Source organism: Zygosaccharomyces rouxii (assembly GCF_000026365.1).
Source record: "Zygosaccharomyces rouxii strain CBS732 chromosome A complete sequence".
NCBI lineage: Eukaryota > Fungi > Ascomycota > Saccharomycetes > Saccharomycetales > Saccharomycetaceae > Zygosaccharomyces > Zygosaccharomyces rouxii.
Genome location: NC_012990.1, coordinates 929,144 through 943,472, shown reverse-complemented (window position 1 = coordinate 943,472; position 14,329 = coordinate 929,144). Strand labels below are relative to the sequence as shown.

The window sequence follows — 14,329 nt, the reverse complement described above, 5'->3', positions numbered from 1 at the left end:
ATTTTTCCATTAAGCCTTCCGTCTTGATTTGGCTCTATAGGTCTTTTGGGGATATTTTACTTTATCAGCGCCTATTAAATCAAAAACTGATAAGTCTTCTTCTTGTAAACGAAAGCTTACATTACGGTCATTACTAGAATTTTGGGATTTATTGGGAATTTGATCACATAAATCGTTGATAATTGCATTTTTGAACAATTTTTTCGTCTTTGGTGGTTGTTTCACTTTAGGAGTATTGGTAATATCTTTAAGGGCTTTTCCCGAAGAACCACTCGAAGTACTTGTTGTAGAAGAAAATGAAAAATGATCCTGGCTTTTATTTTCATCACCACTTTTTGGTCTTCCTTCTGAAGTATTTTCCGTGACCGCTTTAGGTTGCTCAATTGGTATACTCTCCTTGGGCGGTTCTTGCGCTTGTAATTCTTCTGACTTAGCTCTTAAATCTGGTAGTGGCTCTGGGGAAATGGTTGTTTTTCGAGAACTTCCCTTACTAGACCTTCTATCTAAATGGGTCACTTGTAGGTCTTGTATATTGGTGAAAGTCGTAGCATCCACTAATTTCTCTGAAGGCCGTCTCATCTTTGCCCTCAGTGATGGTAAAGTATAATCAATGGCCTTGCCACGAGTTCTTCTCGTTCGAGGGAAATCTAAATCACAAGCTACATTTGTGCTAGGCATAACTTCATCTACCATCTTTTTCTTTGTCTTTGTACTCAATGGCCTCATAGAATGTTTAATTTTGCTTTGTGATGCCTCTAACGGCATAAACGTCATACTTTGATTTTTACCTTCTTGTTTGGGAGGTATAGAATGCTTTTGATGGGTCTCTTGCTCTGGCTCATCTCTAAATATTTCAAGTTTTGAAGATGCTGGTGGTTCAGCTTCTGTACTTGAATTAGGTCCAACGGTGGCAGCTTCTTCAGGTATCGAATAATCAATTATGGAGTTGGTGAAATTTAGAGATTCATCATGCGCGTCTTGAGGTTGCTCTTCATTTATTCCAAGTTGAATTTCATTTGTTTCTGCATCTAGGGGTTGCTGTGTTGGTAGCGGTAGTGGTGATGTTGCTGCTACCGTAGTCTCCGTCAGCGGTGGTTCCGGTTCCGGTTCCGGCTCTGGTGCTGCTGGTGGTTCTTGTTCTTGTTCTTGTTCTTGTTCTTGTTCTTGTTCTTGTTCTATTTGCGGTTGATCTTGGTCTTCATATGCAAAATCGAAATCTCCTGGCATGAATATAGATTCTCTTCTAGAGCTTTTATGCTTTTTCCTGGTCTGTATCTCTTCCGAGATTTTATTTTCATTGGTATCAATATCTTGGAAATGTATGGACGAAGTTCTCCCCGATGATGGACGAGACCTTTTACTTTTTAAAATGGATCTAGATTCCATTGGGCTACCAGATGTTGTTGACGCCGAAGGCAAATTTTCCTTCCTTCTTATACTGTCAAACATATGAAATATTTCTTCGAATCTTCTTGAAATTCCCTCTTCCAAGATAGAAATCTGTTCATTGAGCCTTTCCTTATAGGTATATTCATTCATGGAGATTCGAGATCGGAGTATCACATTTTCTTGAACCAATTCACTAATCTTCTTCTCAAAATCCGTCAATTTCATCAGCAGAGCTGAATTGGATTTCGCAAATTGTGTATTTTGTTGACTGTAGGCTGACTTCACTGCAGCTATCTTGCCTTCTTGAGCATCCATCAAGTCTTGAAGCTCTTGAATCCCTGGTGTTGCAAAAGAAGAAGAAGCATTAGCGGCAACTTTACTGGCGGCGGCAGTACCGCTACTTCCGCTTCTCGACCGCTTCTTAATCGTCCTGGCCATTATTAAACACGCTGAGTAGATTGCCAGCAATTTCAACGAGCCTGATAGCTTCCACTATTTCTGAATCCTTGAACTTTTAGTCTTCTAATACTGTTGATCTTTTGTTTATTGTTTATAGCTGAGCTTCCCACAAAAATAAAGGCCCATCACCAAGTCACTTAGAACGATATTCAACTAGACTAAATCCATTGAAAATTCCAAATATCAAAGTGAAAATTGATGGTGAGAAGTGGATGAAAAGAGCATCAAGACGTCCTATTCGAGTCTTCTTGTTTGCGGAAATCAATTCTACGAGGTCATGTTGCCTCTAGAGGAGCAAATAGAGGCTAAAAAGAGGGAATTGGAAGCCCTTAAAAAGATAACTGCTCTAACTGATGATATGAAATTACAGCTTGACGAATTGGCAGGCCAGGTTCGTCAGATGAATTCAAACGCCACATCGGTTTCGAGAGTCATGGAGAACTGGAATTCTATATCAAGATCTATATCTTTGGCTGGGTTGAGCCTCTTACAATACGCTGAAGGCGATTACGAAGTTGGTGCATGGAAAAAAGATAAGAATAATAATAATAGTAATAATAATAAGCAAGATGAAGAAGAACCAGAAGATGGACACGGCCCATTACCAGAAACTTTAGTGAGGATACGCATGGATGATGAGAATTAAATAATAATAGGAAAAAAAAAAGAAAAAATTAATATTACTTAGTTTAATTAATACCTAGGAATAATATTCGACTGTATTGGTTTCGTAATTGACAATACATTTCTTTCCTGCAGCTTCGTTAGCGGTTGCAATAATAGATTGGATGCGTTTATCGAATTGTGGTTCCAGTGATCTTACCGATTCAAATTCCTTACGAAAACTATCCTTGATAACGTCCTCCCTTTCTTGATACACATTTTGTAAGTACTCCATGGTCAACAAGGAGCTATCCGTGATTAATGCAAAACTGGGGAGAGCCAGACCCGATTGGAAAAATTCTTCACTGAAGTATTTGCACAGCACTTGGTAAAGAGAACTCTTGGTGTTGTCCTTTATGGAATCCCAATCCTCTATTAGGATGCATCTACGCCATACCATAGCGACTAAAAACTTTTTATGTTCGTAACCAAGGGAATCACCATTGAATGCAATTAATTTTAAAGCACAGTAGAAGCTATCTGTGTCTTCCAACATGCTGTAAATCTCTATCAAAAGTCGTAAACTCAAACTTTGATGCTGTTCTATCTTACTGGTTAAAGATTGGAATAACTCTTCAAATGGTGTCCCAGCAAATCCAGATGCAAGCTTGATACGTGGATCTTGTAATTTGAAAAGCAAATTCTTTTGCCCATCCAAGGTATCTAAATCACCCTGAATTAACTTCAACTGATCCAATGGAATTGGTTGATTCATCAATCCTGTCAATTTGGCTATGTTCAGGTAAACCTGACGTTGTTCTAAGGGTTGATCTTTCTTAGTTTCACCAAGGGAAATATCGCATAGAGTGGTTGTGGCTGCATCATAACGTTTATCGAGAATCTCTTGTATCCATGCGACTTCGCCATATTTGTCAGAACTACCAAGGAATTCAACCAGCATATCGTGTTGCTCAGGGAACCTATAAAATAAATCATCCAATTTGTTTTGACTGATGTAGTACTGGAACACCGTAGAGCCAAATTGATATCCAAATTTATCGAAATAATAAAAATAAGCCTCCTGTGAAATCGACTTATCTAAAGATTCAAGCGTTTCCACTAATGCCTCCAAATCTTGGTAAAATTCAGCAATCTGTAGGGCCTCTTGTTTCAAGTTTGAATCCAGCAGTGCCTGATTCCATGACAAATGATTGTTTAAGAATAAGAGTTGGAATTTGCCAAATAACTCGGTCTCTTGTCTTTGAGAATATTCCTTGAACCAAAGATTTGCCTGGTTGAAAAGGTAGTATAACGTCTTTGTCAAAGTGAGTAACCTATTCTTATCTTCATCGGATGTTATTTGAGTCGAAAACTTAAAATCGAGGAAGCTACTGTTTATAGACTCCAAATTTTCATAATTGATGAACCATGGTAATTCAATACCCAATTCTAATGGATCCAATTTGAAAAGATCGTACCTAAGCTGTTTTTCACCTTCTTCTAGAATGCCTTTATAGACACATTCTATTAAAAGATCCACCACAGAAGTTTTCAGGGGGATAGATGCTGGCATCGACTTACTGTTCAATTGGGCCAAAAATTGTGAAAACACTTTAGGAAACTCATGAAGCTGACCAACGAAAAGAGTTTCAGTTGTTAAGTTACTATTTCTTAATTTCAAAGTCTTCTTCCATATTTCATTTAATTCTGGTAAATTTTTTAATAGGATGCAAAGTTTAAGGCAACAGTTCAGAATTTCAAAATTTTGCAAAAGCTTTAATTTTTCATTTGGGGATACCTTAAAATTAAAATTTTGTTCCACAAAATTTAGTAAATTTCTGAAAAGATCAACTCGTAGACTCAAATGTTGAGTTAAAGTATTCATCATGGGTGGGATATATTTACCTTTTGAGTGAAAAATTTCGTCGCTACAAGAACGTAAATCTGCTTCTATCTCATCCACTTCCAGTGATATCCCCTTAGGTAGATTAAATTCAATGGGGTTCGAAGAAATTCCTGAAAAATATACTGCTTGATCCACATGAGATTTAACAAATCTAACTTCTTCCATAGACTTTTCACTCTCATTAACTTCACCAGTGACACTAATTTCCAAAACGCCAATTTCTTTGCTCATGACGTAAATAGATTCAGAGTCATAACCAGATCCTATCAGATTCACATCATCTCTAAAGCTAATGATATCTTCCCATTTCCTCCTTAGCGGATAAGAAGAATCCAATTTGGAACTTACTTGTGTAAGTACCACAGCATCATTAAATAGAACGAAGACAGTGGTTGTATCAGTTAACTGTTCACCAAGAGCTGCTGGAATAAAAAGTTCGGGTTTCTTATCAACAAAACTAGTCACATAGGTGTTCAATCTGTAAGTTGAGAAAATGGTAAAGCTCTTTGTCTTCTCGTCAAGCACTATAGTACTTAAAATATAATACATTTCATCGCCGTTGGTAATAGAAGACAGAACTAGATGAACTGAGGAAGAATCTGGAAATAAAGGATGAGAATCGAGAACCTGTAAAGATCCATGAGCAAAGGGGTAGAGATCTTGCAATGAATCTAAGATTTGTTCAAACAACTGCACATCTAATCTCTTGTAAGAACTAATGCTTACCGATAGGTGCCACATCTGGAAGTTACCACCTCTTGTAACAATATATAATAATCTCTCACCCCTACCGACAATAGGACCCATCTTTAAGGAAACAACTTCATTCGATGGGTTAAAAGTGGAGAAGAAAAACCCTTGTTGTGGTTTAACCAATTGTTGCTTCACTCTGACACTTGGTTTACCCGATGAATCTCTTATCGTAACAAAAAGCACTCTACCTAATGAAGTAGCAATGACAATACCAGCTGGCTCACAATTTATTGCCTCAGTAACACTTTCATTATCTTTCAATTTCAGATTAACCGTATGTGCTTTGCTGTGAGAAAGCTGTAGATGTAAATTGTTAATTGAATCGATATCTTCGTAATAGATCAATTGACCGTTTTTACGATGTATAATGCAAACGCCACCAAATGCACCACCAGAATTTTCTGCAAACATCTGAGTAGTATCGTCCATAGCAGCTGGCCATGTAATTAGACATTTAGGTTCGTGTTTCAAAACGACATGTTCCTCATGTAATGGAATTCGACAAAAATTGGTATTTCTTTGACTGGAGTAATAGTCCCAAATGTATAGAAAATCATTATCGTTAACCAATGCCTTGCCAGAATGTGTATCCACAAGACCTTCAGACGATGAAGAGTCAATGGGTAATGTCGAAAGGTCAGGCGCTAATCTCTTAACCACGTACCTTTCATTTTCAGTGAGAATCTTAATATTGTTAAAAGTTTGCTTATCCTCGTGGTGATGTGTATCTAGAGATACATCCACAGATTGGAATCTCTCATAACTAGTATTCGTATCTGTCGTTTGATTAGTCGTGTCGTCTTCACCAGCGGAAAGAGGAACACTCAACTCTTTCCTCAATTGAAATAAGGGTTGACCAGAACTCATTGATTCAACCAATACAGCCCAATTCCAGTACTCTTTCCCTCCTTGATACCTTCAATATTTATCATTTCAAAGGATCATCATCTCTTCTTCATTATGTTGAAAAAAACTAAAATCACTACTAACGATGAAAAATTTTTGGGTCTAAGCTCATTTCTAGCTCATCTCATCTCATCTCATCGCATAACGAACAGTTCAAATTACGTCGATAATAGTGGTGTATTCTGATCTTTGTGAAACCACTTTAAAGTATCAAGATGATTAGGACAGTGTATGTTTATATGTTTTTCACCTCCTCTTCTCAGCTGAATATTAGTTACTAACTAAAAGCAAACTAGAAAACCCAAGACCGCCAAGGCTAAGAGAGCTCTTAAGGAAAAGGAGCCAAAGCTTGTAGAAAATGTGAAACAAGCATTATTCGTTCCAGGCCAGACTTCTAACAAATTACTGCATGATGCTATGGTGGATTTAAGTTCATTGAAGAAACCAGATATGAAGAGATTTGATAGAAAGAATGAAATTAGACCTTTTGAAGATCCTGCACCATTGGAGTTCTTTAGTGAAAAGAACGACTGTTCATTGTTGGTGCTTTCCACGACCTCTAAGAAGCGTAGAAACAACTTGACATTTGTTCGTACTTTCGGCTACAAGATCTACGATATGGTTGAATTGATGATTGTTAACAATTACAAACTGTTGGAAGATTTCAAAGCTAAAACTTTTGCAGTCGGATTAAAACCAATGTTCTCCTTCCAAGGATCTGCATTTGATACTCACCCAGTTTATAAGCACCTCAAGTCCTTGTTTCTGGATTTCTTTAGAGGAACAGTTACTGATTTGTACGATGTCGCTGGTCTACAACATGTCATATCGGTAACACTTCAAGGTGATTTCCAAGATGGTGAGCCTTTGCCAAATGTTCTATTCAGAGTTTACAGATTGAGAACTTACAGAAGTGAACAAGGTGGTCGTAAATTACCAAGAGTGGAATTGCAAGAGACCGGACCCAGATTTGACTTCAAAATCGGTAGAATCCAATCGCCATCACCTGAAATGGAGAAGGAAGCACGTAGGAAACCTAAGCAATTGAATACCAAGACCGTTAAGAACGTTGATATGGATCCAATGGGTGACAAACTCGGTAGAATACATATGGGTAAGCAAGATTTGAACAAATTACAAACGAGAAAGATGAAGGGTTTGAAATCTAGATTTGATCAAGATCAAGAAGATGATGATGTGGAAGAATATATAAATGATGAAGAGGAAGAGCTGAACGATGGTGAAGAGTTGAATGACGAGGCAGAAAATTCTGAAGAGGACACTTATGGCGAAGAATTTGTCACTGCTGAGGATATCGATGAACCTTCCACCAAGAGGCAGAAGAAAAAATGATTTACCCCCCAAAAAAATTTAAAAGAATAGAAAAAAAAATTGTTCCCGTATGTATAATATAGTATTAGTATATGATATTAATAATAACAATATATAGAATGTTCTTATCATGGATTCTTGAATTTCTCACTGTTTTCGATTAATCTCAGCATGTTTCTTAGAAGCATGGAAATCGTAACCTTACCAGTCATGGGCACGTACAGCGAAGCTTTGCTTTTGACAGTTTCATCAAAATTCTTATTAGATGAGAAATTTATGCAGACTGCACCTTCCTTAATACATTCGGTAGGAAACTTGTAAGATTCTGAAGGTACACCGGTAATGATCACGTCTGCTTCTGAACAACACTGTTTCAAAAGATCCTTGGAAAATGCTCCCAAATCTTCCACATGGTGCTTTTTAAATTTAAGACCTTCACCACGAGTAAATTTTTGAATGTTGTCAATATCGACAGAATAGACGACTGCACCGTCATTCGCCAGCAGAGCCGCTAGCGGTCTACCCACAATTTCCGATCTATTGACAACCACACATTTTTTACCATAAAGTCTGTTACCTTGTGGTAAAAGATTGTTGTACACTTTCAAGTATTCTAAAATTTTGACAACTGCCAGTGGTGTGCATGGTAGTATTGATTTTAATGTATTTTCAGAATCCAAATATCTGATGTTATGGTACATGTTTTGGTAGTAAACGTGATTCATACCTTCCACATCTTTCTCCTTAGCTACCACTTGCTGTAAATATTGATCCTGTGCATTACCAAATACCGGATAGTAAACCATTATACCATCGACTTGAGGATCTCTATTGGCTTCAATAATGGCTTCTTCGAGAAAATCCTTCTCATCAATCCTTCTTAATTCATAACGAAATCCCATGTCTTCACTAGTTTTCTTAGTCCAAGATGCATACATCTCAGCTGCAGGATCATCATTGGCTAGAAATCCTACTAGAAGTGGACCATGGGGTCTAATATTCTGAATGGCTTTTACCTTGGAAGTGATTTCTTCCACATATATTTTTGAGATTTTTGATGCTAAAACTGTCACACCTGGTTTACTAACTGTAGCATCTGACATTATTGTGCTTATTACCTTGTATTCGTCTTTCTTGAAATCACTAAACTTCCCACAGTTATAGCTCTATACTTGTATGCAGGGAATAAACCAGCTCGAAAAGATTATTTATATATATAAGTATGTTTGACAAGAGAACTCCGAACAACGTGCGAAATAGAAAGGAGTCTGAATTCGAAATGAATCCAGATTTATTATGAGTAAGTATTAAATGCAAAAAGTTGTTAATGTTAATTAACCGTGATCTTATTTTAATTTTCATGTTGAAAATTACATCAAGATATTGAAAATGGACAAATTGTAAAGAGTCAAAAAGATAACAGGAGAGTCAGCTAGATTGACAAAAACGATTGTACTGAACAGATCGACATCATATACCTTCAACTTATGGGTATCGTGAACAGATGCTCGATCGATACTTGAATATTTAAGATCTTGTCTCGAGAAGTGAGGTAGCGGAGTCACGTGCTAATGACACCGGACTATACATTATTACATGCTTGTTGGATAATCTCGTAATAGAGCCATTTCCACTACCTTGGGCACTTATTGACGCAAGATAGAACGTAATTGCACCTTTAGAAAACACCTAAAAGTACAGTTATTCTCAAATCCCAAAAAAATGCCGTATAATTGTGGAAAAAGCCTGTTTTACCATGGAAAAATATGAAAAATTCAACAGAATCCATCGGTGAAATAAGCAGAGAGAATTGGTGCCTAGATATCGAATTATAAATCGTTTCTCTATTCTGATCCAATGGCTATTTCTCACCTCGTATGTGGTGATAAGGGTTTTCGATCCCATACAAGTTTTGAACGAGAAGGCGCTGGTAACAATAATACAAACGATGCCAATACAAAAGTACAATACTCCTGCCCCATTGATCAGCAAGGAATCAATTCACAGAACCCACGTTAGCGTTGGAATCAATCACAACAGTGTAAAAATATCTGTACTGGGCTTGGAATTATTCCCTGACGGTTTTTTTTACTGGCTCCTTTGAGACCTTTTTGTATTCATTCGTCTGTGTTCTAGATTAGACGATTATGGGAGTTAGATCAAGTTCAAAAGAGATGCACCAAAAAGATCACGGTAGCTCCCCGTATGGATACGGATACAGTTTAGCAAGTAGTGGTACTAACTTGGTTAGTTCTCTAATGAAATCATGGAGAATTTCATCAGCCAGTTCACCGAAATCGAATAGTAGTTATACGGGAGACGGTAATTTCGATGCTATGGCGAAGCAACAGACGACGGCTATAAAAAATTCATCGTCCTCATCGTCATATTCACCCTTAAAGTACTCAACGCCAATTTCTTCGTCTGGTGGTGGTAGTGCTAGTAGCAGAAGAACAAGTACGGATTCTTCAAAGCCATACACATCTGCCAACAAGTACAACCCCTCTTATTATAGAGACAGCGGAGGTGGGAGCGGTAGTGGTAGTGGCAGTAGCAGAAAAAGTGATAAATATTTTAAGGACTTAGATGAAGATTGGAGTGCTGTTATTGATGATTACAACATGCCTATCCCCATAATTACCAACGGCGGTGTGGCTTCGCCTGCCACGCCGAAGGTGACAAGATCATCAAGTGTTAAGACTACGCCAACCTCTTCCACAACGGCGATGGCAAATCAAAATGCAAGCTCTACGTTTTCATACCCACAGCTACCCCAATTACAAAAAACTCTGACCACAGATCTGAGATCACAGTTAGAAGTGGAGAACGAGAGAGAAGCACAGGAGTTAACTTCGATGCTTCAAAGGATGGCAAAATTTGATTGTATCTTGAAGAATAAACACATTATCAACCAGCAGGAACTTAGGCAAATAAGTTGGAACGGGATCCCCAAACCTCAAAGACCTGTAGTATGGAAGCTCTTAATTGGATATTTGCCTGCAAATACAAAGAGACAAGAATCTCTGTTGAAAAGAAAGAGACAGGAGTATCATGATGGCCTGGATCATGTTTTCTCAGAACAGCACTCTAGGGACGTACCGACGTGGCATCAGATAGAAATTGACGTTCCCAGAACCAACCCCCACATACCATTGTACCAATTTAAATCGGTACAAAGATCCTTACAGAGAATTTTGTACCTTTGGGCCATTAGACATCCGGCAAGTGGGTATGTACAAGGTATTAACGATCTATTGACACCTTTTTTCCAAACTTTCCTTACAGAATATTTACCACAGTCTCAGATAGATGATGTGGAGAAATTGGATCCGGAATCGTATTTGACAGAGTCACAATTAAATGATGTGGAGGCCGATACGTTTTGGTGCTTAACAAAACTGCTGGAACAGATTACAGATAACTATATTCATGGACAACCAGGAATTTTAAAACAGGTCAAAAATTTGAGCCAATTAGTAAAACGTATCGATCGGGATCTTTTCAACCATTTCCAATCCGAACAGGTAGAGTTCATTCAATTTGCATTTAGATGGATGAATTGTCTCTTAATGAGAGAATTTCAGATGAGTACAGTGATTAGAATGTGGGATACTTACTTATCAGAAACTTCTCTAGAGACGTCATCATCGGCTGCAGCTATGATGTCTGATACAGGACCACCACGAACACCAACGGAGCCGGCATCCATGACTTTTCAATCTTTTACATCACCTAGTACAACTTCAAAAGGTTCAAGTGAAGATTTACCAAGATTAAGACGTTCTTCCTTGAATGAATTTCACGTATTCGTATGTGCAGCATTTCTGATAAGGTGGAGTGACCAACTAATTGATATGGACTTCCAAAACATCATTACTTTTTTGCAGAATCCACCAACCAGAAATTGGAAAGAGACTGACATCGAAATGTTACTGAGCGAAGCATATATCTGGCAATCTCTTTATAAAGACGCAACTTCCCATTGGCAGTAGCGATGCATTGACACTAGCAATTTCAGGAATAAAAATGTACTAATACTGGTAAAGCTTACCGCGGGGTGAACTTTTTTTTTTTTTTTTTTTTTTTTTGTTCTTTTTTACACTTACTGGTAACTGTGCTAAGTTGAGTTTGTGTTATTCGGACGTCACATTGGATCAAATAACAGTGTATCTAGATTTCATATAATTTCTTGGAGTAACGATTTAAGAAACCATCAAGTTCTTCGAAAAGCTTGTGGTATTGGTGTTTTTTGGTCCTATTTCAACGAAGATCTTTTTAAGAACGTTCCTTCAATAGAAAAATTTCAGTAAGTACTGGGACTAGTACATAAAAACCTACATTCAAAGTGACATTCTTCAAGTCTTTGACCATTAGAAGTCGTTTGGGAAGACCTTTGGATCCTACTTTAGGTATTTACTTATCTCATATTAGGTGGAAGAGTTCTAACTCAATTTCAGAGAAGGATCAAAAGCATAAAGAATTTCAAAACTCTCTCAGATTCTCATCGATGTTCTACCTTACCACTGTAGCACATCCAACCTCTGATACGAGTCATCCATTACTTCTATTACAATCCCATCATGGAGATCGTTATTTCTTTGGTAAAATGGCAGAGGGCTCCCAAAGATGCTTAACAGAAAGTCGTACTAGAATTGGTAAATTGCAAGATATATTCCTTACAGGTGAACTGAATTGGAATAGTTTGGGTGGGCTACCAGGTATGATTCTTACTGTTGCAGATCAAGGTAAGGCAAATTTGAAATTGCATCACGGTGGTGATTTGATTAATTATGTGGTTTCTACGTGGAGATATTTCGTATTCAGATTTGGTATTTCGCTACAGACAGACGCTATGAAAGATCAAGAAATCTATAGTGACGGCCTCTTAAGAGTTAAATCGATCATAGTTCCTCAGTCTGGCGGCAACGATAATTTGGTTTTCAACGAAAGGCAAAATATGGCATTAAAATCTATAGTCGCCAATATGTTCCCCAAAAATGGACCTACCTCTAGATACGATCCTTCTTCTGATCCATTTTTAAATGTTGAACTACCGACACAATTCAGTGTACCAAGGACTTCCACCTGTTATGAAATCGTGTTCGAACCTGTTAGAGGTAAGTTTAGGCCTGATATAGCGGCTAAATTAGGTGTACCTAAAGGCCCTTCCTTTGGTAAATTAGCATCTGGTCAGTCGATTACTTTAGATGACGGCTCTCAAATTACTCCAGAACAGGTCTTGGAGAAACAAAGACAGTTTCCGAGAGTTTTGATTCTGGATATTCCGGATGATTCTTACATTGAAGGATTTAGAGAAAAGTTTAAGGAGTACGACTGCGAAGATTTGGGTATCGTTTATTTTTTTTTGGGAGGAGATGTTACTATTAATGATAATCTCATTAAGTCAATGGAACTTTTTGGTAATGACGTACAAATGTTTGTTTCTCATCCAAAGGTTTGTCCCAATACCATTGTGTTTAAAGGTGCTGCTTTGACTGTACTCAAATTAAAGGCATTGATGGTTCAAAATTTCAACTTACCTCAGTCAAATTCGATTCTGTCCAAAGAATTCTATGAATGTTTCAGTAAGCCAACGGATCGCGGAACTACACTGTCGCAATCACAAGAGGAACCGTTAAGGTCAACTATTCCTAGTGAAAATGTTCATCCTTTCACTCAAGGTTCGGTTACTCAGATCGAATCTTTCACCAAGGGGGAAGAGTCAATGAGGATCAAGATTGAAAACAACTGTCCTGATTGGTCATGGGATTTTGCATATCGAAGACATGTTAAACCTCTAAATCTACCATCAACTTCATTTGAAAAAATAGTTACTGAACAACAAGGTGTTGATAACTTTGATACACCGGAAAAGAAGAGTAATGTTGAAGCTATCACATTGGGAACAGGGAGTGCACTGCCTTCAAAATACAGAAACGTTCTTTCAACTCTTTTAAAGATCCCTTACAAAACAGAAACTGGTAATATTGATAGTAGAATCATACTGTTAGACGCTGGTGAAAATACTTTAGGAACTATAAGAAGACATTTCCCCAGTACTACTGTTTGCAAGATTTTTAAGAATATGAAGATGATGTACCTAAGTCATTTGCACGCTGATCACCACTTAGGTATTATTAGCATTTTGAAAGAATGGTTCAAATATCATCAAGATGATGACGAGGTTATTTACGTGATAACTCCATGGCAGTACAACCGCTTCATAAATGAATGGTTATTATTGGAGGATGCAAATTTATTAAATCGTATTCGTTACATTAGTTGTGAACATTTTGTTAATGGATCATACGTGAGAAGGGAAACCAAACCAATACCTCTGGAAGAGTATGCCGATGGTCTTGAATCTGCAGATAAAAAGAGAAGGAAATTAGAAATCGATAGTAATTCATCATTAAGGGATTTGGACACCATTAAAAAGATGTACAAGGATCTTCGTATTTTCAACATGCAAACCTGTAGGGCTAAGCATTGTGATTGGGCCTATTCCAATACCATTTCATTTTTCATGTCATCTTCTTCAAAGAAATTATTCAAGATGTCCTACTCTGGTGATACTAGACCCAACATAGAGCATTTTTCAAAGGATATTGGTAAGAATTCGGATCTTTTGATCCATGAAGCTACTCTTGATAACGAATTAATTGAAGACGCTATCAAGAAAAAGCATTGTACTATAAATGAAGCCATTGAAGTTTCAAATGAAATGAATGCCCAAAAATTGATTTTAACTCATTTTTCTCAAAGATATCCGAAGGCTCCTCAAGTTAACGATAACATAAAAATTTTGGCTAAAGAATATTGCTATGCCTTCGATGGTATGATTGTAGACTATGAGACGCTGGGTGAACAAGAATCCGTATTTGATCAATTGAATCAAGTATTCATGGAGGAGAAACAAGAGGAGGAAGATGAGAGTCAGTCTTGATTTAGTCGGGTGCTTTAAAACAATTAAATGTGTAT

At 37.4% G+C, this 14,329-nt stretch overlaps 7 protein-coding genes across 7 annotated transcripts; 4 read left to right on the top strand and 3 right to left on the bottom strand.

The window, feature by feature from the left end:
• Positions 1 to 9: 9 nt before the first annotated feature.
• SGO1 (Sgo1p) lies at positions 10 to 1,827 on the bottom strand (the record flags this gene model as incomplete). The annotated part of the gene is made up of 1 exon (XM_002494828.1): positions 10 to 1,827. One exon carries the CDS (start codon positions 1,825 to 1,827, stop codon positions 10 to 12), a length of 1,818 nt encoding a protein of 605 aa, XP_002494873.1.
• Positions 1,828 to 2,125: 298 nt separating this feature from the next.
• Positions 2,126 to 2,494, top strand: DAD2 (Dad2p; the record flags this gene model as incomplete). The annotated part of the gene is made up of 1 exon (XM_002494827.1): positions 2,126 to 2,494. One exon carries the CDS (start codon positions 2,126 to 2,128, stop codon positions 2,492 to 2,494), a length of 369 nt encoding a protein of 122 aa, XP_002494872.1.
• A 54-nt stretch (positions 2,495 to 2,548) lies between these two features.
• NUP133 (Nup133p) lies at positions 2,549 to 5,977 on the bottom strand (the record flags this gene model as incomplete). Its single annotated transcript, XM_002494826.1, has 1 exon — positions 2,549 to 5,977. The coding sequence occupies one exon, from the start codon at positions 5,975 to 5,977 to the stop codon at positions 2,549 to 2,551; it is 3,429 nt and encodes a 1,142-aa protein (XP_002494871.1).
• Positions 5,978 to 6,231: 254 nt separating this feature from the next.
• RPF2 (rRNA-binding ribosome biosynthesis protein RPF2) lies at positions 6,232 to 7,369 on the top strand (the record flags this gene model as incomplete). Its single annotated transcript, XM_002494825.1, has 2 exons — positions 6,232 to 6,245; positions 6,313 to 7,369. The coding sequence occupies 2 exons, from the start codon at positions 6,232 to 6,234 to the stop codon at positions 7,367 to 7,369; spliced, it is 1,071 nt and encodes a 356-aa protein (XP_002494870.1).
• A 107-nt stretch (positions 7,370 to 7,476) lies between these two features.
• On the bottom strand, positions 7,477 to 8,451 carry MTD1 (methylenetetrahydrofolate dehydrogenase (NAD(+)); the record flags this gene model as incomplete). Its single annotated transcript, XM_002494824.1, has 1 exon — positions 7,477 to 8,451. One exon carries the CDS (start codon positions 8,449 to 8,451, stop codon positions 7,477 to 7,479), a length of 975 nt encoding a protein of 324 aa, XP_002494869.1.
• A 1,044-nt stretch (positions 8,452 to 9,495) lies between these two features.
• GYP1 (GTPase-activating protein GYP1) lies at positions 9,496 to 11,340 on the top strand (the record flags this gene model as incomplete). The annotated part of the gene is made up of 1 exon (XM_002494823.1): positions 9,496 to 11,340. The coding sequence occupies one exon, from the start codon at positions 9,496 to 9,498 to the stop codon at positions 11,338 to 11,340; it is 1,845 nt and encodes a 614-aa protein (XP_002494868.1).
• Positions 11,341 to 11,855: 515 nt separating this feature from the next.
• Positions 11,856 to 14,294, top strand: TRZ1 (tRNase Z; the record flags this gene model as incomplete). Its single annotated transcript, XM_002494822.1, has 1 exon — positions 11,856 to 14,294. One exon carries the CDS (start codon positions 11,856 to 11,858, stop codon positions 14,292 to 14,294), a length of 2,439 nt encoding a protein of 812 aa, XP_002494867.1.
• Between the last annotated feature and the right edge of the window lie 35 nt (positions 14,295 to 14,329).